Here is a 23838-nt window from a genome sequence, read left to right on the forward strand (position 1 = left end):
TGGTCAGCATTCCTCTGAGGGTGTGGCTGGGTGGCAGGAAGATTGGGCTTGGGGAAGTGGGGGCCAAGTGGGGAAAACAGAAGCCTCTCTGGTCTGGGGCTCCCAAGGCTGTGTTCACATTGAGGAGGCCCGTATGTGCCGCAGACACACACTCAGAAAGAGGGAGAGTATCAGAGCGGGAGGGGCTCACCGAGGGGAGGGGAAGCAGAAAAATAACCTCTCCAGGCCTTGATTTTGACATCTGTAAAACACCGTAAAAATTGTGCATCTTTCTGAAAGCTTGCTGGGCAGCTGCACTGTGATTTAAAAACATGTTTATCAAGCACCTCTGAATGGCTGTGGGGATCTACTCCGAGATTGTCTGACCTGGGAGGGGGGCTGGGACCAGCACTCGTTGCAACCCGAGGCCTGGTGCAGAGGGACCAGGTGCCTTTCTATGCTAGTGGGTGTTGGCCACTTCCTTCTGGTCAGTCCAGTTCAGCAAACTCCTCTGATTCTCTCCTGTACCCTGCCCTGAGGGGCGGGGTTGTGATGTTATGGTCTCAGTCTGGAGGGAAACAGAGCAACACATAGACACTTCCTGCCCTGAGGTAGAGGGAGGAAGGGACCCAAAAAGGTGGAAGGATTGCCTGCATGGGGGCTTTTGAGCTAGGTTTTGAAGGATGAGTAGGAGTTCACCAGAGACACACTGGGTTGGGAGGAAGATTCTGTCCTAGAATCAGTAGAGAAGTAAATGCCACCCAACCCCACAGCCCTCAAATCTGTTCTGAAATATTCGCATTAGCTCATACACCTGGCTGGGTAAGTTGCAGGAGTGGGGGTTAGAGAAGGACTTCTTCCACTGAACAGTTCACTGGTTTCTTCCATTTTCAGTGCTGGGAGTGGGGGACAGTGTCCAGAACAATAAGTCCAGCTTGCAGGCCAGTGCACTGAAGTATGACAGTTCCCCCCCCCCACGAGGCTCAGGGAGCTGGCCAAAAGTAGCTGCCTTGGTGTATCAGTCAGCTACTGCTGAGTAATAAACTGCCCCAACCATTTTATTTGTTCATGATTCTGTTGGCTAACAAGCTCAGGCTGGGCTTAGCTGGGCAGTTCTACTGGTTTGTTCTGAGTCATTCATGCAGTTGCAGTCAACTGGGGCTCGACTGAGACTAGCTGAGCCAGGACTCCCATGCGTTGTGTGTCAGCAGGGCATCTCTGTGCATGAGATCTCCCGTCTTCCAGTGATTCGCCTGGATTTGTCCACCTGGCAACCTCCATGGTTCAAAAAGGCACGTTCTCTTGAGGGCAAGGCCTGGAACTCTCACAGCTTCACTTCCACCACATTCCCTTGGTCAGAGCAAGTCGCATGGCCAAGTCCAAAAGGAGAAGGTGGGGAAATAGACTCCAGTTCTTGATGAGAGGAACCACAAAGTCACATCACATACAGGGACTGCAGGAGTTGAGCCATCTTTGCAAACAATCTGTCACACTTGGGGAGGCAAGAAGACTTCCTGGATGAAGGGTTATTGTTACTGGGCTTTGAAGGCAAAGTGGGAGTTTTCCAGGCAGCAAGAGCAAAGCCCTGTAGGTGGGACCATGTGTCATTTGGTGTGACTGAGGTGCTGGTTGCTGCCAGAGGTTGGTGGGATGCTGAGGCTGGGGAGGTGGACAGGAGTGCCCAGCAGAGCTCAGGTGAAGCTCCCACCCATGCTACCCCCACTGCCCAACTTGACCTCCCTCCCCCCTCTCTCCACAGATGGCACGGCCAATCCAGGTGAAGCCTGCGGACAGCGAAAGCCGAGGAGGTAGTTGTCACCTCTCCGTGGCCACCAGGCTATGGGTTGGCAGAGGAATGGGAGGAGGGAAATCCTTGCCCAAAGGTGGTGGGAGAGGCAGAGGCCCAGGCTGGGATGGGGTGGGAGAGTAGGGAGGCTGCGTCCCCTCCTCTTAACCACAGGGCCACAGGCCCGGCAGTGGGAGGTGGGGCCAGGTCCTGCTGCTTTCCCCTAGAACTTGAAATACCCCACTCATCTCAGGGTGCAATAACGGGGACCTTCAGACGCAGAGGGGATGGGGTCCCTGAAGGACTATGGATTGGTTTCTGGGCTCTGCGTGTGTGTGCATGTTTGCATGTCTGAGCAAGTGCAGGTGTGTGTATGTGAGCATGCCTTCCTGGGCACGGCTGTGCGCAGATGTATGCGAGTGTGTGCACAAGTGCATATGTGTTTCTGGCAGGTGCAGTGGGGGTGCCTGCCTGTCTGTGTGCACATCTGCGTGCCTGGTCTGTGCGTGGGTGTATATGTTCAAGCGTGTGTGCTTGACTGTTCCCGGCTGGGTGCGTGGGTGTGCAGGCTGGACCCTGTGTCTGCGTTAGGCTGGGCCTCTGGGTGGCTGTGTGCCCATGGGGAGATGCTTGGCTGTCCCCAGTGGGATCCAAGGCTAGTCATTCTTGGATATTTTTGACCCCTCTCCCCATCTCAGGTGGATTGGAGGCTGAGGGAGAGCAGCCAGCCTTGGAGGTGCTGTAGGGGGTAGGGGCGTTAGGACCTCTGTGTATGTGTAGGATCCTGGTAAAGCCCATCGGGACTGGGAGCCTGTTTTCACACTCTCCAACCTGGCTTCCACTGTGGATCAGGGACTAGAGAGGGGGGATCTGCATGTTTTCATCTCTATCTCTCTGTCTCTCTGTCTCTTCTTCTCTCTCTCCTTCTCTCCCTCTCCCTCCATCTCTGTTTCTCTCTCCTAATCTTTTTCTCTCCTCCTATCTCTCTGGTTCTCTTTGTGCTTCTCTGTGTATCTTTTTGCCTCTTACTGTCTCTCTCTTTGCCTGTCTCTGTCTCTCAGTCTCTCCCTGTCCCTCTCTCTCTCCCTCATATGTCTCTCCCTCCCTCCCACCCCTATGAGTGACAGCTGCCAGAGAACGGGTTTCCATAGTAACCAAGCTCACCCTTCCTGGAAGAGGAAGCTGCAGCGTTCCTGATTACAGGGGAGCAGTGCAATTCCCCCGGGGGGAGGGGGGACAGAGCTCTGGTACCTCACATGGTAGAGGCTGGTCCAGACTGGCCCCTGGCCTTAGCGTTGGGCAGGTCCCAGCCAGGCCTGCAGCCAGGCCCCAAGCCAATCCCAGGCTCCCCAGGCACCTGGTCTAGTGCCCACACACTGTTCATTCATTCAACAGACGTTGATTGCTTGGCGCCTCCTGAGCCCTGGCAAGGTTGGGTGGGGAGCTCTGCTGGGCACTCTGTTGGGGCCCTCAGCGCTCACCCCTGCCTGGGAAATCTAGATGGCAGACAGACAGACAGACAGACATGGACCCAGGCCAGGCAAGGCAGTTCCTAACCCTGGTACTATGTGTGGACTCTGAGTGCATAGGAGGGAGAGGCCGTTTTGCCCAGAGGGTGGAAGCAGTTGGACAGAGAGGCATTCCACGCAGGGGGCACTGCATGAGGTGGGACCTCCCAGGCACGTGGAAAGTTGGAGAGACCCAGGCAGGGAAAGCGCGTGGCTGTGTCCTCCCTCACACGCGCAGAAGAGGGCCCAGGGGGGTCCAGGCGCCCTGCTCCTCGCCCTGCTACCTTCACTCTCTGCTGGAGGGACGGAGAAATTCCCGGAGACTAGGACTCGGCTGAGGTGGTGTCTCCGCCCACAGGGGACCGGAAGCTGTTTGTGGGGATGCTGAACAAGCAGCAGTCAGAGGAGGACGTGCTGCGGCTGTTCCAGCCCTTCGGGGTCATAGACGAGTGCACCGTGCTCCGGGGGCCCGACGGCAGCAGCAAAGGTGATGGGCCGCGGGCGGGGCTGGCTGCCGGGGGCGGGGCTATGGGAGGGCGGGGCTGGAGGGATGGGGCGGAGCGGGCACAGGAGAGCGCGGCGGGATCCAGGGGGCGGGGCCGGGGCTGGCCCACAGTGGGCGGGGCTTAGCACGTGGAGAGCAGGCTGGAGGGATGGGGCCCCGCTAGGTACACAAGAGGGTGGGGCTCGCTCAGGAGGCGGAAGCGGCACATGGGAGGGCGGGGACGGCTCCGGGGGGCGGGGCGAGCAGAGACTGTCCAGTGCCACGTGGTCCTACCCGTGTGCTCGTGTCCGTCTGTGGCTGCCTGTCTCCACCTGACTCTGTCCATGGGGCTGTTGCCGTCTGGATTTGCCTATGTCCTCTGCCTGATCCTGCTCGCTCCACCGTTCCTGTATGGTTGTACCATGCAGGAATGATTGTTTAATGATCTCCAGAACTTGTTTTCCGGTCTTCTCAAGTGACTGCATGTACGTAGGGTTGAGTATCACTCCGCCTGTGTCTCTTAGTCTCTGACACTCTTTCTGAGTGTCCAAATGGCTCTTTCTGTTTGGGTATCCATGTGCCTGGTGGTCTCCGTCTACCTGATTCTACGTGTTCAGGTTCATCTGTCTGGGACTGACTCTCAGTTTGCCTGTCTCTGCCCTGGCGACTTTATCTTACTGGGACTGAATGTATCTGATGGTCCCTGACTGTTTATTTGCCTGGTTCTTTTCTCGTAATTGAGATATGATCACATACTGTAAAATTCACCCTTTTAAAGTGTACAGTGAAGTGCTTCACAAAATTCACAAAACTGTGCAACTGTCACCACTATCTAGTTCCGGAACATTTTCACCCCCCTTCCCCCAAATCTGCCTGGCTCTTCCATAGCCCTCTCTCTGTCTGGAACTGTAGACTATGACCGTCTGTGTGGATTTGCCTGTGTCTGGTGGTCTCTGGTTGTCTGTCCACCCGATTCTGCCCTTGCCTGGTGACTTTTCATCCCCATCCATCCAACTCTGGCCACATGGGCGTATCTGTCTGGGGCCGAGTGTACCTCTGCCTGAGTGTGCTTACAGGACTGCATCTCTCCGTGTCTGTGTCTGATGGTTCGTCACTCTAATTCTGCGTATCTGATTACAGCTCTGGATCTCGTGGCATCGGTGGCTGGCAGGCGTTCTCTAAGCCCATCCCCTTCACTTGTTCTAACGGGCAGGGCCTGCCTCTCCACCTGTGCACCTCCTCACACCCTCTGATGAGGTCTTGGACAAACCGCGATCTGGCTGGCGGGCTGTGTGCTTGTCTTACTCTCTGATCCTGCCTTGTCCAGCCGTCTGTCTGAACAAACGGCTCGTTGTCTCTCGGATGTCCGACTTTCGGGCTGCCTGTGTCCACGCTGACCGGCCGTGCAGGGCTGTCAGCCCCTCTCCTGTGGCCCCTCACCCGTTCCCTTTCTCTCGGAGCAGGCTGTGCCTTCGTGAAGTTCTCCTCCCATACGGAGGCTCAGGCGGCCATCCACGCCCTGCATGGCAGCCAGACCATGCCGGTGAGTCAGAGTTGCTCTGGGCGATGGGGGTAGGGGTGGGAAAGGAGCAAGGGGGCCCGGCCTTACCGTCCCAGCCATCCGGCAGCCCCTGGCCCTTCTTCAGAGAGGTCGTGGTGGGGAGAAGAGGTGCGGTCCCTGATGGTTGTATGGATGGGTGTATGCGTGTGATTGTGTGTGTGAGCCTGCAAGTAAGTGTGGAATTGTGTATGGATGTCCTGCCAGCACGTGGCTGCCCATACGCGAGTATGCGCAGGCCAATGTGTGTGTGCACGTGTGTGTGTCTGTGTGTGAGCCTGTGGTTGTGACTAGGTGGGTGTCGGTGTGCACACGAGGTGTGTGTAATGGGTATGGATACGTGTGCACTGTGTGCTGGTGCATACGCACATGGGTACACGTGTGACGGCATAGGCATAAGTGTGTTAAGTGAGTGTGTTTGTGGGAGCACACGTGTGCAAGTGTGTAGCTGGGTGCACATGTATGTTTATGTGTGAGTGTGTGTCCGGGTGACGTGGGGGGAGCGAGTGCACGTGTGTACATCGGTAGGAGTGTGTGAAGGCAAATGTCTGTGTGTGGAGGGGTGAGCATGCGTGTGAATGTAGGCAGTCACGTGTGTACATGTGTGGCTGTGTGCACGTGAGTGTGTGAGTATACGTGCACGTGTTTGGGAGTGTATGCGTGTGTGTGTGAGTGTCAATGGTGAGTGTGAGTCTGTGTGGACGGAATGCATGTGTAAGTGTGTGCAAATGTGTGTGAGCCCCAGAGAGGCAGGAAGAGATGGGGCTGGAGGGGCCTGCAGTTCAAGGCTGAGAAGCATGGGGTTCCGCCTAGGGTGATGGGGAGCCCCAGAGGGAAGGGACCGGGTCATTTGGAAATGTCCCCGTGGGGCCAGAGTGGGGAATGGGCAAGTCTGGAGCCGGGAGCCTGTGGGCCTGTAGCAGTGAGAGGCTGGAGGGGACCACACAGGTGTTGGGGGTGGCCCTGCCTCCCAGGAAAGTGGCCCTGGGAGCCACCATCACTGTACATAAATGTCGAAATCTGCCACGGGGAAGACGGGCCTTGGGGACTCACTCTCTGTTGTTCTGGAAAATGGGTGTGAAGAGCAGGGCAGTCTCAGATCCTTTGTTCTATTGCTCTCTGGGTCCTCAGGCATCAGTTTTAGTCCCCAGAGGGGCAGGAGTTAGCTCATCCGAGGGTCAGGCTTTCTCCTGCTCCGAGCTGTCCAGTGATGGAGCTGGTGGGCGGCGTAGGGAGTGAGCTCTCCTTCAGAGGAGGTATTCAACCTCTCTGATGGTTGGAGCCTTACCTGTTCTCAGGTGTGGGTGGCAGCTATAGGGTCCTCCATGTGGGCCCCCATTGTTCCTCTCCAGCAGTTGGATTCTCCACCCATTTTGAGAGTGTGGTGGACAGTCAGGGTCCTCACTGTGCCCCAGATGCAGCTCCCCGCGCCCGGATGCCCCACCTGTGCGCACGAGGGGGCTGCAGGGTCAAGTGCAAGACCTGGGATGCTGATCTCCAGACTGTCCTCACTGTGGCACCTGGGACCTCGAGGGTGGGGCCGACAGCTGCTGCTATCCACACCCCTACACCCCTTGTAAGGGACCCCAGAGTCCTGGCTACGTCCCCCCCTTCTTTCCCTCCCTGCTTGCGGCTGCCCCTGCAGGGTGCTTCCTCCAGCCTGGTGGTCAAGTTTGCTGACACGGACAAGGAGCGGACGCTGCGGCGCATGCAGCAGATGGTGGGCCAGCTGGGCATCCTGACGCCGTCCCTCACCCTGCCCTTCAGCCCCTACAGTGCCTACGCCCAGGCTGTGAGTGACCCCAGAAGACACACCTCTGTCTCCAGCAGGGCTTCTGAGACTTCTCCGGGGATCTGGCTCAGGCCGTCTCGCTCTCTTTCTCCATCTATTCTCAGTCTAGGGCTTCTGCCTCTTTGCCCATCTTTCTGTTTCTCTGGCCCAATCTTTCTGACTCAGGGCCTTATTCTGGCTATGGCTGAGTCCCCAGATCCAGGCTGCTTACTGACCCCAACCCCCGCTGAGCCCCCAACCATGGACTATGCTCTGAGCCCAAGCTGAGCCCCAGCTCTGGACTGACAGGACCCCAGACTCAACCCCTACATCCAGCCTGAGCCCTCACCCTGCGTGAACCTCAAACGAAGATCCAGCCTTGAGCTGACCCCCAGATCCTAGCTGTTCCCCAAATCTAGATTAGCCTGAATTCTAGCTAAACCTCCTGGCTGACTCCAGGCTGAGACCCAACCCTGAGTGAGTTCAACATTGGCTGAGCCCTGGTCCCAGACTGAGTCCTGATCTTAGACTGAGCCCTAATCCCTGGCTGAGCTCTCGTTCCTAAATGAGCCTGGAACCTAGTCTAGGCCCTGATCCTACACTGAGACTTGATGCCAGGCTGAGCCCCAGTTCCAAACTGATCCCTGACCCCGACCTGAGCCAAGATACCCAGCCTGACCCGCTAGTTCCTGGAGGACCCGCCCCCCCCCCCACCTCATGAGCTGTGATCTCAGGCCAGGTGCCACCTTGACTGTGCACGTTGACTCCCTCTCCACCCCCAGCTCATGCAGCAGCAGACAACGGTCCTGTCCACCTCAGGCAGCTACCTGAGCCCCGGCGTGGCCTTCTCACCCTGCCACATCCAGCAGATCGGCGCCGTCAGCCTTAACGGGCTGCCCGCCACACCCATCGCCCCTGCCTCTGGTGAGAGTCTGCCAGGGACCCACGGATGGGTGGGCAGGGCCGGGGCCAGGATCAGGTTCCCCGTGACGCTCTTCCGCTCCCCAGGACTGCACTCGCCCCCGCTGCTCGGCACCACCGCCGTGCCCGGCCTCGTGGCTCCGATCACCAACGGCTTCGCAGGTGTTGTGCCCTTCCCTGGCGGGCACCCCGCCCTAGAAACCGTATATGCCAATGGCCTTGTGCCCTACCCAGGTAACTCGGGTGGTCCCCGGGGGCCGAGGAGAGTGGCAGGAGGCAGGGAGGGTGTCCCCGGGACAAGCATGAGTCCCTATGCCTTGGTGTCCAGGGAACAAAGGGGCAGGACACAGGGAGTCTCAGGGGAACAGATGCTAGCTGTGGGCACAGAGAAAGAGGTTAAACATAGAAACTTTGCATCCAGACCTTTCTGGGTTCGAATTCCACTTCGGTGGCCCTGGGGGGTTTCTTTAAAGTCTCTGAGCCTCAGTTTGCTCATCTGGGAAATGGGACGGATAACATCAGTCATCTCATGAGATTGCACTGACCGAGGCAATCGTTCTGTAAAATGCTAACGCGTCACCTGGTACCAAGAACGGCACCATCATCTTCATTAGTAATCATTACCATTTGGGAAAATATCAGTGCCCATATTCATTCATTCACTCATTAATTCATTCATTCAGTATTGGCCATGCACTGATTTGTTGGGCTGGGCTCTGCCCTCCTGAAGCAGAGGTCTCACTTTTCTCTACCCTGTACCATAATTTCAAGGCAAACGTCTTCCCACACCTTGCTTAGGTGAAGTATGTCATCTGCGTTTCCACCGCTGAGAATTTGTTTATTCTTGTCTTGCAATGATTGGCGCTCACGGGGAGTTTCAAAAATAATACAGAGAGGTCCTGGTACCCCTAACCCAGCGTCCCTGGATGCTAACGTCTTACATAACCACAGTACATTGTCAAAACTAGGAAACTGACATTGGTACAGTACAATGAACTCAACGGTAGTTGAAGAGCCTACTCAGACTTCACTATTTACAGGCACTTGTGTGTGTGTGTGTGTGTGTGTGTGTGTGTGTTTGTGTGTGCATGGTTCTGTGTCATTTTATCACGGGTATAGTTTCATGTAACCACCACCACAATCTACATACAGAACTGTTCCGTCACTATAAAGTAATTCATTCATGCGACCTCTTTACTGTTTTACCTCTCCCCCATCACCACCCCATCTTCTAGCAACCTCTCTCCATTCAAGATTTTTTTGCTCAATTTTCCCCAGACTTTCCAGCTCTCGTTGCCTAGACAAGCTCTCCCCTACCCTTGTGTCCTCCCCTAGGGACCGTCGGAAGGTCACAGCCATGTAGGGGATCCATAGGGTGTCTGATGATCAAGGTGTGGGGAGGGATAAAGGGAAGGGATGGAGATGGGAGGTGATCAAAAGCAGAGACCTGGAGTTCTGGAGAATCCAGAGAATAAAAGAGAGAAGCAAGGGGGGGTCAGGATGGGGACAGAGAGTCGGGGTTGTTAAACCTCTCTGGAGTCTGAGAAACCTGGATTCGAGTTTGACTTCTGTCATTTCCTACCTGAGCGGCCCTGTGCCAGCTGCTGTTTCCCCACCTGTAAAATGAGGGTCATACCTGTAAAACGTTTATGCAGAAGTGAAGCTGGGGGTGGGTGTTGCGGGGTGGATGGACGACTTCTGCTGCCCCCGCCCCACTCAGCCCCTCCGTCTGCCCCGCAGCTCAGAGCCCGACGGTGGCCGAGACCCTTCATCCTGCCTTCTCCGGAGTCCAGCAGTACACAGGTAGGGAGGCAGCGCGGCCCCGCCCCGTGCGTGACCCCGCCCCTCAGCCCCCGGCGTCCTACACGAGCTAGCCACGCCACGCCCCTAGCCACACCTAGATATGGTCCCTGCCCTCAGATCCGCCCTCTCATCCTACCTTCCCACTTCTGCCTGTGCCTCCTACTTTGGGCCCAATCCCAGTTCTTGGCCTCCCCCCCGCCCCACCTTTCTTCAACATTTGGCCCTGCCCCTCATAACCTGCCTTTGGTACCGCCCCTCATGTCCTGCCCAGACTGACTCCGCCTCTGCCAGGGCCTCGCTCGGATGTCTAGCTTGTCTTCCTAAAGGCTACCTTGGGCCCGCCCTCAGCCAGGGCCACGCCCACTCTGCTCTTCCCTGTTGCCTTGGCCCCTCCCTCCAATGTGATCACGCCCCTCACAGACCTGTCCTCGAATATGACCACGCCCCCTCCTCTTCCCGAGACGGGTCCTTGGCCTTGCCCTCAGACCTTCTCTCCCATGTGACCACACCCCTCCGCCTTCCCTAGACTCGGTCTTGGCCCCACCCTCAGCTGTGACCCCGCCCCTCACGTCTTAGCCCTGCCCCCACGCGCACCGGCTGCCCACAGGCCTCACGCCCGCTCCGCCCTGTGTCTCGCTCCCGGTCTCTGCAGCCATGTACCCCACCGCGGCCATCACGCCCATCGCGCACAGCGTCCCCCAGCCGCCGCCCCTCCTGCAGCAGCAGCAGCGAGAAGGTGAGGGGGCCGCGACCTCCCCTGGGCGCCAGACCCGCCCTTTGACCGCCCCCCTCCACCTCCAGGACCCCTGGCTCGGCCTGGTCTCGGGGAACCGCTTGGCCTGTGGTCCGGACAGACCTGGGTTCAAGCCCCGGCGTAGCCCATGGGTGTTTGGGGGCGCGACTGACTCTTCCTCTCTGAGCCTCAGTCTCCTCCTCCAAAAAGTGGGAATGGGGCTAGTCCTGGCACGGTAGGGACAGCAGTGACCCAGAACGGGTCACGGATGATTCTCTGAACATTTTTTGAGAGAATTTAGGGGGCGGAATGGTGAGGTATCTCACCATGAGATACCTCATGAGGCTTCCTCAGTAAAGTCAAGGGGGCGAGGAGTTAGATTATGGAGTCGGAGAACCGGGATTCAAATCCACCCAGTTCTGACTTGTGAGCGTCATAAGGAAGGCACCTCACTGCTCCGAGCCTCGGTTTCCTCATCTGCCACTCAGGCGACCACCTTACTCCCCTTGCTGGGGAGTAAGCAGCGGCGGTTCCTGTCACATGGTGGGCACTCAGCCAGGGAGGCCCTTCCTCTCCTTAATCCATCTAGTGGGGGTGGGGTGGGGGGCTGGGGAGAGGCAACCAACCAGAAAAGCCCCAAATCACCCCACGACCTGGGAAGCTTGCGGGTGGCCTGGCCCACAGACTGATTTCTGTGAGGCTCTGTTCAATTTCTCCCTTGCCCTGGGCCTGCAGGAAGGGGAACATTGGCAGGGTACAGTGGATAAAAACTGGTCCCGATGCAGTCCGTGCTGCTGTAACAGGATGTATGCTTTCTGGAAAGTCACCTGAGTTTGCAGAACCTCACAATGCCAACTGCAAGGCTCGTGGGGGAAATGGGGTCGTGATACACGATTCAGAAACGTTGGCTGTGAGGTGCCAAAAAAGAAAAACGATAAGATCCTAATGAAAACAGCACAGTTTTATGCGTGTTAGATGGTTTAGAGATACTCGAATAGTACAATACATTTGGTACTTTATCTTGGAAAAGACGGCAAGTTTGCAGGGGGAAGTGGCTTCGGAGGGGTTGCAGCATGTGTTACCCTGAAGTGATGGAAAGGCTTGTCTGAAATCAGACGGAGAGTTGGAACCCCAGACGGGGATGGGTCCTGCTCATAACATACTTGGAGAACTGAGAAAGTTGATGGATGTTGAAGCTGTGTGTGCGTGTGTGTGTGCGTGTGTGCGCGTGTGTGCGTGTGCGCATTTTGCTTTCTTATGAGGTTCGGTGCAGCTGCGTGTGGTTTTCTGCATTCACCTAGTGTTTCTTGGAGATGAGATAGCACACAAACACAAAATTCGTGTTTGCTCAAAATTGTTCCGTAACATATCAGTTGTGTGGGAACGCACTTGCATTTTAAAAACAAGCATGTTAGGGAATTCCGTGGAGGTCCAGTGGTTAGGATTCGGCGCTTACACCGCCGTGGTCCTAGGTTCAATCCCTAGTCGAAGAACTAAGAGCCCACAAATCTCGGGGCACAGCCAAACAAACAAAAACAAACAACAACAACGACAGCAACAAGCATGTTAGCAGAACTGTGGCCCTCATCTGGAAGAGAAGGGTGGATGTGGATGTGAATGTGTAATCTTGGATCTGGGGTGGGGAATATTCATTGTGAGGGTGGGGGATTCCCGGTGGTTTGAGGGCTACCTTTTTGAGGGGGGGACCTGGGAGAAGGTTGTCTGTAGGTTTGGGATTAGAGGCAGGTTTGATGACTTTGGTTAATCAAGGATTTAAAATGCTGTTACTGGGCTTCCCTGGTGGCGCAGTGGTTGGGAGTCCGCCTGCCGATGCAGGGGACACGGGTTCGTGCCCCGGTCCGGGAAGATCCCACATGCCGCGGAGCAACTAAGCCCGTGAGCCATGGCCGCTAGGCCTGCGCGTCCGGAGCCTGTGCTCCGCAACGGGAGAGGCCACAACAGTGAGAGGCCCGCATACTGCAAAAATAAATAAATAATTAAAAAAAAATAAAATGCTGTTACTATTTATGGTTCTTATATGAGCCATGACTGGAGGTTACTGGGGGAGGGGATGATTCTGAGGGTTAGCTGTGCTTTAAAAAATTATCTCTGGTTGGTATAGCATGTCATTTAAAAATTATCGGTGGTTTCAGGATATCTGGGGTTCGAGACTAGAGAATAATCTTTTTATTTTACTTGATTTTATTTTTGCATCATTTTGGAAATTATCCAAGGTTTTGAAAGTTATCCAAGGTTTGGAGGGTTATCCAAGGTTTTAAAAAATATCTGGATATTTGGGGTTTAGGAACAGGCAATTACTAGTCTTATTTTATTCTGTGATCATCAGGCTTTCAAAAAGGCATGTTTCATTTTAAAACCAGTTTTAGACTTATGAAGTTATTGCAAAGACAGTACAGAGTGTCTGTATACCCTACGCCCAGTTCATCTGATTTCTATAAATGACCAGGAGTTTGAGGCTTAGGGATTTTCCAGGGTTTGGGGTTGTATGGGATTTGGGGATTATCTGGGGTCTGGGCTGGAAGAATTTATCTCAGTTGTGGAGGGTAGGGATCATATGAATTTTATAAGTTCTCTGGGGCCTGAGGATCATTAGAGGTTTGGAGTGTCTGAGTGTAGGATTTTATAGACAAGGGATTAGGGCTCCCGGCCTCACCTTCCTGCCACTTCCATGCCTCTTCTTTCTGAGTGTCACGGGGCACCCCTCTCCCAACAGCTGGAGATGCCAGATGTGGGCTCTGGACCCGTGCCCCTCCCCCGGGGGTCCGCCTCCTCTCCTTGGGGGCTTTATGTCTTTCTCTCCCCCACCTGCAGGTCCCGAAGGCTGTAACCTGTTTATCTACCACCTCCCCCAGGAGTTTGGAGACACGGAGCTGACACAGATGTTCCTGCCCTTCGGCAATATTATCTCCTCCAAGGTGTTTATGGATCGGGCCACCAACCAGAGCAAATGTTTTGGTGAGTGCCTGCTGCGGGTGCCCCCTCCTGCTTGTCAGCCCCACCCCACGCGCCCCTCGCCCTGGAATGGGGGTTGGGAGGGTGTGGTCAGGCATGAGACAGGTCTGCTCCAAAAGAATCCCTGGAGGCCCAGTGGTTAGGACTCTGTACTCTGACTGCCAAGGGCCGGATTCAATCCCTAGTGGGGGAACTAAGATCCCATAAGCCGAGCGGTGTGGCAAAAAAAAAAAAAAGAAAAGAAAAAAATCACATTTATAATCAAAGTAAACACTTATTAAGCGCCTACTGTGTGCCAAGCACTCACCATGTCACCATGTAGCATTTCTAAGACTCCCTTGTTCATTTATTCATCAACAAATAGACATATGGTACACCTACTGTGTGCTAACGTTCAGCATTGTGCCTGGCGCACAGCAGTGAAAGAAGCCAACAAAAATCCCTGCCCTCTGAAAGCTCACAGTCTTGCCACTCTGCCTGCAGAACTTTCTCCAATGATAGAAATGCTCTACATCTGTGCTGTCTGAGCCAACCACCCCATGTGGCTGCTGAGCCCTTGAAATGTGGCCAGTGTGACCAAAGGACTGAATTTTTTATTTTACTTAATTTTAATGAATTTCAGTTGAAATAACCACCGTGGCCAGTGGCTGTCGACCAAATTGGAAAGCACAGGTCCAGGGGGAGGAGATGGAAATAAACAAATATAGGATATAGGCCAGGGAGTTATAAATGGTACAGACAAAAATAAAACTGGTAAGAAAATACAGACTGATAAGGAGGAGGCAACATTTCAACTGAGACCTGAATGATGAGGAGCCAGCCGTGGGGCCTCTTGGAGAAGAGTGTTCTAGGCAGAGGGAACCACATGTGCAAAGGCCCTGGGGCAGGACAGTGCCTGGCATGTTGGAGCAACAGCGAGGAGGCCCGTGTGGCTGGAGCAGAGTGAGTGAGGGGGAGAGAGGGAGGAGGGGAGGGCAGGTCGTGCAGAGACTTGTGGGCTGTGGGGAGAACTTCCTTGTCCCCAGAAACAGAGGACATTAAGGCTCAGAGAGGCACGTAACTTTTCCAAAGTCACACGGCAGCAAAGAGGCAGAACCTAGGTTAGAATCAGTCTGTTTGACTCCAAAATCTGGGCTCTGAAGCCACCCTGTCCTCTTGGAAGCGTCGACTTTTGACTATTTATTAAGCACCTCCTGTATATACTCATTCTCCAACCATAAAAGGGAAGAATTGTCCCAGTTTACATGGAGAGGAAAGAGAGGCACAGCATGGTCAAGCGACATGCTTGAGGTCACACAGCAAGTTAGGGACACCCCCGCTCCAGTGCACACCCCCTCCAAGTGCCCAGGCTCCCTCCTCTACATCCTGCTTCCAGAAAGAAGAAGGAAATTTCTGGAGGAAAACCTACTCTGTCGCATTCAGCAGTCAGGGGGTCACATGCCTTCTCTGAGCCTCAGTTTCCTCCTCTGTGTAATGGGAGGTGTGGGTGATGTGAAGACATCCACCCACCCCAGCTCCAGATTCCCCTATGGCTCCCCATGAGCCTCAGCCAGACCCCTCAGCCCTGACCCCACCATCTCTGCCTGACCTCCTACCCAGCCTTTCCCATGGAGCTCAGGTATCCTGCCCCCAAATGCCCACACATGCACTCCTCTCCCCCTGGAGGACCTCCCCAGCCCCTGTGGTCTCTGCGCAGTGCCCCGGGAAGTCTGTGAGGACCAACAGGTGAGGGTCATGTGGAGGGTGTTATGCTGGTGGAAGCTTAAGGGGGGTGGGGGGATGCTGGAGTGTTTCTGATGGCCCGGGGTGAGGGGGAGTCTGGGACTGGAAAGACTGATGGTGACAAAGAGAGAGACAGAGACCAGAAGAGAAGAGACAGAAAGGGAGGGACAGAGAGAAGAAACACAAAGACACACACGCACACACAAAGACAGAGAGAAAAAGAGAAACAGAGAGACAAGGACAGACAGACAGAGACAGTCACATGGGCAGACAAGACCCCAGATGGATAGAGATCTCAGAGGAGGCAAAGGGTGGGCATCCAGAGCCTAGAAGGAGGCAGCCATGGGATCTGGGGAGGGAGAGAACATGGCCCTCCCGGGGCCCCCAGAGACCCAGCCTGTCCCCCAGGCGCGCAAGCCCAGCGCGTGTCAGAACCAGGCCAGGGCTGCTGTGTGTGCTCTGGGAAGCCCTCCCACCTCCCTGGGCCGTCTGCCCCTGCGAGCGCACACCCCCGCCCCCAGGACCCCGCGAGCCGGGCAGCCAGGGCTGCAGCACTGGAGCGAGCAGAGGACGCCCGCGTTGCCCTCCATCGTGGGTCCACCCCGGTCTCCGCAGGCTTCGTGAGCTTTGACAACCCGGCCAGCGCGCAGACCGCCATCCAGGCCATGAACGGCTTTCAGATCGGCATGAAGAGGCTCAAAGTGCAGCTGAAGCGGCCCAAAGATCCGGGACACCCCTACTGACCGGCCCACAGCGCCCTGAGGCTGCGGGCTTGGCCCAGGTGAGCCGCCAGGCGGCCCCGCCCCCGCTCCCGCCCCCACCCCGGTCTTGTCCGCACCCCCTCCTCATTCTCCAAACCCTCCCGAGGCTGGGGGGATGCTGCAAGAGGCTACAAGGAGCCCCCAGGTTTGGTTGACGGGGACAGAGCTGGACGAAGACACTCCCAATCCCCCCCTAACCCCCCCCCCCCGCCTCCGTGGTCAGGGCTGGAACCGGAGCAGGATATGGGGTAGGGGAGGGTAGTTAGGGAATCCTTCCTGGAGAAGGCTTTGAAGGAGGAAAAAAAGTTCACCTGAGAGGCGGGGCTTGGTCTGGGGTGGGGGCGGGCTGTGGGGAGGTGCTTCTGTCCTGTCCTAAGAATCTGTTATCTCAGCTGGGCCCCTCTGGGAGCTCTTCATTTGGCATAATTCATACCCAGTGGGTTGATGGGAGAGTGGAATATTTGCCCCACCCGACAGCATGCGGCGGCGGTGGGGGGGCGTCGGACATCCCCTCGAACAAATGAACAAATCCCCAAGAGCGTTTGTGCCACCAGAGTGAACACCTCTGTCAACTCATCGCTTCTTTGGGGAATGAGCCGTGAGCCTCAGGGGCCAATGGGGAAACGTATAAGTGAGCCCAAGCCTTGACAAGCCTCATCTGTGAAATGGGCCCGTGCCTGTGGCCTCCTCCAGGGGTCGTGGGGGCGGATTCACAGGGCACTCGGCGTTTTCCCGGCTGAGCCCGGGACCAAGCCACCTGGAAAGCTCTGGATAAGTCGTTTTGATTTTTTCCTCTTAACCACCGTCGCCATCGTCATCACAGAAGCTCCTCTGGGGTCTGGTGCGAAGCAGGTGCTCAGTGAGGGGCTGCTCCCAGACCCTGCCGGGGCAGCACCCACAGATTCGAGGGTGTTCAGTCACCGGGTCGCGGGTCGTCGGGGGCGCGCTCGCGCGGAGATCCGCCACCAGAAGCCAACAACAGGATATCGGCGTGCTTTGAACATGCTGACAGCAAATCCTCACTAAGCACCTACTGTGCGCCAGGCACTGTCTCCAGCACCACGAATGAACAGAAATGGGGGCGGGGAACTGCTTCGTGGAGGAGCTTCAGGGGCAGGGAGCTGGGAAGAGGAGGCAGGAAGAAACAGAAATGTTTGTCCCCAGTGGCCAGATGAGGACACGGGCTTGGCGACCCTCGGTCCCTTCCAAGCCGGGTGTGTCAGCCCCCAAACCCCGAAATGGACTCTTTCTGCAAAGGTGGGGGCCCTTGGGTTCCCAGACCCCAACCTGGCCAGGGCAGGGGGGTGGGTGGGAGGCGATGTCGTCGGCCGACGTGACCCTCCCGCCCCCAGCGCCGCGCCCTAACGCCCCTCCCTTCTCCGCCAGGTGAGGGACCTTCCCACTTCCAACCGATCCAGGACTTTTACGTAAATTACAACTGAGTTTGGACACCAGCCCCCACTTCTCCCCTGACCCCCTCCCCGTAATGTGAAACGCTGCCCAAGGCCACATGGAATGGGGAGGGGGCTTCATGGTCTGAGGGGGACTCCTGAGTTGGGGGCCAAGGGGTTCACTGCCCCCTCCTGGGAGATTTCCTCGCTCCCACGTTCCTCCCCCACACACAACCTTTGTGGCTTCCCCAAATGAAATTGCAACTTTTCCTATATATATATATGCATATATATATAGAGCTATAGACAGTATATATATATTTTTGAGTATAGATCAAGGGACCAAACTTTTCCGACTTCCTTCCATCCAAGAGAAGGTGACCCTGGGCTGGTCACTCAGCAGGGACGCTCAGAAGGGCTGAGGCTGGCGGGGCAGCCCAGTGTCCCCCACCTCCCGCTGTCATGTCAGACCAGGGCGCCGGCCAAGCACTGGGAATCATCAGCCAACGCGATATACCTCCAGGACTTTTGACCCCCCCCCTCCCCTGCCATCGACGATTCTCGCGAGCCTGTGGGCTCAGCCGGCTTCAGTGTCCCTGGTCCTAGCTGCAGCTTCCAGAACCCCCATCCCCTTCGTTCCAGGGCCCTGCCTTCCCCGGTTGTAGGCACAAAACAGACCCCTTGGCCTCTCCCCCCCTCTCCCCTCCCCAGTCATAGCCTTACTCATGTGACCAATAGCCCTTAGCTTTCCGTCGGGGACAGACAGGGTCGGGGGAGCCCCCCCACCCCTGGAGCCCCCTCCCAAGGGTAGGCGGCCACCCTCCCTGCCTTTGGATCACCAGCCTGGAATTCACAATCTCATGACCAAGATCGCCACGTGCACTGGACAAGCCCAGCTTGCACGGGCCCAGCATCCCTTCACCGGAGATACCTCTACAAAGTTTTTTTTTTTTTTTTTTTTTCTTTTAATCTTTCTGAGCAGGTACAAAGAAGAAAAGAAATGGGGGGGAAAAAAAAATCAAACGACAGTGGATTTTTGTTTCCTAGTTGGGGTGGGGAGGGAAATCCTGTGGGGTGCCTCTGTATAGCTACCCAAACCGTGAAAACCCCCCTTGAAGCACAGAGTCAAGTTCGGGTTTTTTTTGTTTTTGTTTTTTTGTTGTTTTTTGGACGTCCGGTGGGGCCTCGCGCCAGACGAGGCACCAGAGAACTTCATAAGCTCAAGAAAAAAAAATTTTTTTGAAAAGAAAAACAAAGCATTCCCTTTTGTTTCTACCAAAATGTGTTGACCGACCCAGAAAAAAAAAAAAAAGAAAAAAGAAATAGCAAAAAAAGAAAAAAAAAAGAAAAAAGAAAAAAAAAAAGAAAAAATATCTTCTGACCAACCTGTTTCGATATTCCAGAGTTTGATAATTGTTCCGAGACCCTGTCTAGTGCGCCTGTGTCCTGTGCGTCTGCGTGTGCGTGCGCGTGTGCTCAGGGGTGGCGGGGCCTCGGCCGTGTCCGTCCCGCCCAACCCCCGCCAGGCCTGCTTGGGAGTGCGTGCTGGCGTGCAGTGGCGTGTGTCCTCTGGTCCATGTTTACTGGCTGTAAATACCATTTTTATACTCCACATCAAAGACCTACGTGATTTGTACGATGTACTTTATTTCTGCTACAAGTAATTTCATGAAGTTTCAACTTGCAAACCGACTTTTGGAGACAAACCGCGCCACACACGCACACAGAGAGAGAGAAAGAGGAGAAAAAGACTTGGAAGGAACTTTGGGTTGACTTGGTTTGAATCTCGAGGTCCCTGTCACTGTGGCGTGTTTCAGGTGAGAAGCTGCAGACTTCATCTTCATGTCCAAAACGCCTCTCTTTGGTCTGGAGAAACTGAAAGTTTATTTAATAAAAGTTTTACTTGCTAAACGACTGGGTCCTCCCTCATTTGCCCTCTCTTGTCGAAAAAGACGAAGTACATCTGGCCGGATCGGGTGCCTGGGCCACAGATAAATCGGATTTAGAGTGAAGGGGTGCGGGAGGAAAAGGGTCTGACATTCCCATGGCCGGGATTCGGATGGATTCATCCATGCATTGAAGAAATGGAGTGTTCTTTCTCAAGAAGAGCCGGTGCCTGTGTGTGTTGATTCACACGTTCATTCATTCATTCAACAAACGTTTATTGAACGGCTACTGAGTGCATGACCCTGTGCTGGCCACCAGGGACGCAGCAGTGACCAGATGGTTCTGGGCTCTGCCCTCAAGGAAGCAGCCAGAGGGGCGCACGGGGGAGACACTCACTATTCGATACACATTTTTGCAGTTGGGGTAAAATTCACGCAACATAAATTTCACCATTTTTACCATTTCGAAGTGTACAATTCAGTGTATTAAGTACATTCACAAGGTCGTGCAACCATAGCCCCTATCTAGTTCCAGAAGGTTCTCACCACCTCAAAAAGAAGCCCCGTCCCCATGAGCAGTCACCCCCGCCCCGTTCCCCTCCCCCAGCCCCTGACGACCAGGAATCCACTCTCTGTCTCTGCAGATTGGCCTGTTCTGGATGTTTCCTATCAATGGAATCACACACTGTGTGTCCTTCTGGGTCTGGCTTCTCTCACTGAGCGTCGCGTCCTCAGGGTCCGTCCACGTGGTAGCGAGTGTCAGGGCTTCTCTCCTTTTCATGGCTGAGTGATGTTCCTGTGTGTGGGCCCTTGGTTCCACCTTTTGGCCATTGTGAATCGTGCTGCTGTAATTACTCCTGTGCATGTTTCTGTCTGAACGTCCGTTACAGTTCTCTCGGGTACATACCTAGGAGTGGAATTGCTGGGTCCTGGTAACTCTGTGTTCCCACCAGCAACACATGAGAATTCCTGTTTCTCCGCATCCTCACCAATACTTGTTACACAATAGATTTGAGTTGGAATGTTGAGGGAGAAATCCCCCCTATTGGACCTGACACAGTCAAGGACCCAGAAATGTAGCCAAGAGGTGAGACCTGGAGGAGATAAGATCTAAGAGATGATATGGCTTTGGCTGAAAAAACAAAGCAGTCTGAGGCCCCTGCCCCACCCCAGTGAAAGCCTCAAAGGTCCTAAAGGAAAAAAATCCTGAGACCTGGGATGGGGGACAGTAGGCTCCCGGGTAAAATCCTGGAGTAGGGGTGTGAGTAGAGGGGGATGGCCACACCCCAAGCTGAGCCTTTCCAAATTCATGGGAGGGGTACTAACCGCTCGATTTAATGAGCTACTTAATATTCCTGCCAGGGGCTTTCCAGAAACGATGTCTTTTAATCTTACCAAGGACTCATCCCATTTTACAGTTGAGGAGACTGAGGCTCAGAGACAGGAAGTGCTTTGCTCCAGCTCCAGCAGAGAGAACGAGGCCCATCTGGAGTGGGAGCTGGAAAGGTGAGTCTGAGTCCACCTGGAAGGGTTTTCCAGGTGGAAGGAACAGCCTGAGCGAAGGCTCAGAGGCTTGGGGGTGTTGTGGTCATTGGATCATTGGCCAAAACCACAGCACTGGGTGAAGAGATGGATGCAGAGATGACAGGGGCTGGGTTACAGAGGTTCTTTGCGACTGAGCACCTTCTGTGTGCCGGGCCTTGTCCCCACCCACCCAAGGAGAAAGTACTTTGGGAAAAAAAAAATCAAAAGTACCCCATCCCCACAAGAAAAAGTAAATTCTCAAGTATGCTAAAAGTTGTAATCACAATGAGACCAGCAAATCTGGGAGATTTTTTATTTTATTTGGCCGTGCCACGTGGCATGCGGGATCTTAGTTCCCTGGCCAAGGATCGAACCCATGCCCCCTGCAGTGGAAGCGTGGAGTCCTAACCACTGGACCGCCAGGGAATTCCCTGGGACATTATCTTGATGTCAGTTGGGAGCTACATGGGATTTTGAGCAAGGGAGGGGTGTGATCAGGTTGGAGTGTTAGGAGGATACCTGGGTGACCTCTATGCTGCTGGTGGGGTGTAAATTGGCACTCTGGAGAACAACTGGGCAGAATAATACTCCTACCAAGCATTTATTAAGCACTTACTATTTGCCAAGCATTGTTTCAAGCCTGTGTCATCCAATATAGTAGCCACTAGCCACCTGTGGCTATTTACATTTCAATCCATTTATCAGATTATTACTTTACTTCCTCAGTCACACTAAGCCACATTTCAAGGGCTCGAGTCACACATCCGTCACTTGTGAAGTTCTCTCGGACAACACTGGCCTCAACATTTACACGACATAACTCAACCTGCCACAGCCTTGTGAGGTATGTCCTATTAATGGCCCCACTTTATGAGCCAGTAAACTGAAGCCCAGGGAGGTTAAGTGACCTCCTTGAGGCTGCACAGCAGTAATTGAACCCAGGCTCTCAGTCTGGTCTCTTAACCACCGTGCCATCCCAATTCCCTGTTCTGTGTGGTGGCTTCAATTTGAATGTATTAAATTGTAATTCAGGTTGTTATTTGCGATAGTCCAATTTAAGCTTTTAAATGTAACTCAAAGTCAGGGAATTCCCTGGCGGTCCAGGGGTTAGGACTCAGTGCTGTCACTTCTGGGGCCCGGGTTTGATCCCTGGCTGGGGAACTAAGATCCCTCAAGCCTTGCAGTGCATGGAAAAAAAAAAAAAGTACATAAATAAATTTAACTCAAAGTCATTAAACATTTAGAATGTGCACCCGTGCAAAACAGAGATTCTACCCGAGAAGAATAGGGTTGTGCTTGGGATGGCTGAGCCCTGGCTGTCATGTAGGTGTTCATCCAGGGGGAATAGACTAAGTGGCACTCAGGGCATATCAGTTAGCTGTTGCTGCATAACAAATTAACCCCCACCCCACAATTTAGCTGCTTAAAACACTACAGATCTGTTATCTCGCCCAGTTTCTATGGGTCAGGAATCCAGGAGTAAATTAGCTGAGGGATTCTGGCTCAGGGTCCCTCAGGAGGTCACAGTCAAGACATCAGCCAGGGCTACCTCATCTGAAGGCTCGACTGGGGCTGGAGGAGCTGCTTCCAAGCTGGTTCCCTCCCATGGCTGTTGGCTGGAGGCCTCAGTTCCTCACCACATGGACCTCGCCATAGGGCTGCTCATGACCTGGCAGCTGGCTTCCTCCAGAGAGAGTGTGATCCAATGTGGGGGTGGGGGTGAGAGAGCTGGAGAGAGGGAAAGAAGAATATATATATATTTAAAACATTCTCTCTGAGGACGTGTATATGATTGTAAGAATAAGATGGGACTTCCCTGGTGGTCCAGTGGTTAAGACTTCTCCTTCCAATGCAGGGGGTGCGGGTTTGATCCCTGGTTAGGGAGCTGAGATCCCACATCCCTCATGGGCAGGGAGACAAAGCATAAAACAGAAGCAATATTGTAGCCAGTTCAATAAAGACTTTAAAAATGGTCCACATAGGGCTTCCCTGGTGGTGCAGTGGTTGAGAGTCCGCCTTCCGATGCAGGAGACGCGGGTTCGTGCCCTGGTCCGGGGGGATCCCGCGTGCCGCGGAGCGGCTGGGCCCGTGGGCCGTGGGCGCTGGGCCTGCGCGTCCGGAGCCTGTGCTCCGCAGCGGGAGAGGCCACAGTGGTGAGAAGCCCGCGTACCACAAAAAAAAAAAAAAAAAAAAAAGGTCCACATAAAAAAAATCTTAAAAAAAAATAAAGAACGAGAAGGAAAGGCTAGACGTGGACTTCCCTGGTGTCGCAGTTGTTAAGAATCCATGTGCCAATGCAGGAGACGCGGGTTCAAGCCGTGGTCCGGGAAGATCTCACATGCCACAGAGCAAATAAGCCTGTGTGCCACAGCTACTGAAGCCCGTGCACCTAGAACCTGTGCTCCACAACAAGAGAAGCCACTGCAATGAGAAGCCCACGCACCACAACAAAGAGTAGCCCGTGCTCGCCTCTACTAGAGAAAGCCCGCACACAGCAATGAAGACCTAACGCAGCCAAAAATAAATAAGTAAATAAATAAATTTATTTTAAAAAAAGAAAAAGCTAGAAGTGTATTCACCAAAATGACGGCGGGGTGGCTTTGGGGGGAGTGAAGAATTAGAGGCCAAGATTAAGCAGAGTTGAACCTCAGCTGCAATCTTTACAAGGTGAATATATTTACTTATTATTCAGGAAATTAATAATTAGGTTTAAATACTTCTTTTTTAAGATGAAAGAATGGGAAAGACAGGTGTGGGAATTATTTGGAGGAAAGTACCTACATGTAACTCAACTGCTCCACTGCCCTTCGGAGAGACCCTCAGAGCAAGGAAAGGGGTGGAGTAGCCTCCAGCCAACAGCCAGGGAGGAACTGAAGTCTACCAGCAACCACATAGGCTTGGAAGCAGATCCTGCCTCAGCCGAGCCTTCAGATGAGACCCCAGCCCAGCACAACACCTTGATTGCAGCCTGTGGGAGACCCTGAAGCAGAGGACCCAGCTAAGCACCCCAGATTTCTGAAACTGAGATAATAAATGTT

General features: G+C 54.4%; 1 protein-coding gene across 14 annotated transcripts in view; it reads left to right on the plus strand.

Annotated features, from left to right (window-relative positions):
• The window catches only part of CELF5 (CUGBP Elav-like family member 5), a 49732-nt gene extending 30431 nt beyond the window's left edge, over positions 1-19301 (plus strand). For 3 of the 14 annotated variants that reach the window (XM_067033123.1, XM_067033131.1, XM_067033129.1), the window contains 10 exons: positions 1739-1787; positions 3632-3760; positions 5221-5300; positions 6961-7107; positions 7869-8010; positions 8095-8241; positions 9748-9810; positions 10463-10546; positions 13376-13519; positions 15854-16559. In XM_067033123.1, the coding sequence (XP_066889224.1) occupies positions 1739-1787; positions 3632-3760; positions 5221-5300; positions 6961-7107; positions 7869-8010; positions 8095-8241; positions 9748-9810; positions 10463-10546; positions 13376-13519; positions 15854-15981 (1113 nt within the window). In that variant the 3' untranslated portion in view covers positions 15982-16559. Of the gene's footprint in view, positions 1-1738; positions 1791-3631; positions 3761-5220; positions 5301-6960; positions 7108-7868; positions 8011-8094; positions 8242-9747; positions 9811-10462; positions 10547-13375; positions 13520-15853 lie in introns of all 14 variants that reach the window. The other 11 variants (XM_067033134.1, XM_067033133.1, XM_067033135.1 and 8 more) reach the window with 9 other exon arrangements.
• Positions 19302-23838: the final 4537 nt, after the last annotated feature.

Source organism: Kogia breviceps, chromosome 4 (genome assembly GCF_026419965.1).
Source record: "Kogia breviceps isolate mKogBre1 chromosome 4, mKogBre1 haplotype 1, whole genome shotgun sequence".
Lineage (NCBI taxonomy): Eukaryota > Metazoa > Chordata > Mammalia > Artiodactyla > Physeteridae > Kogia > Kogia breviceps.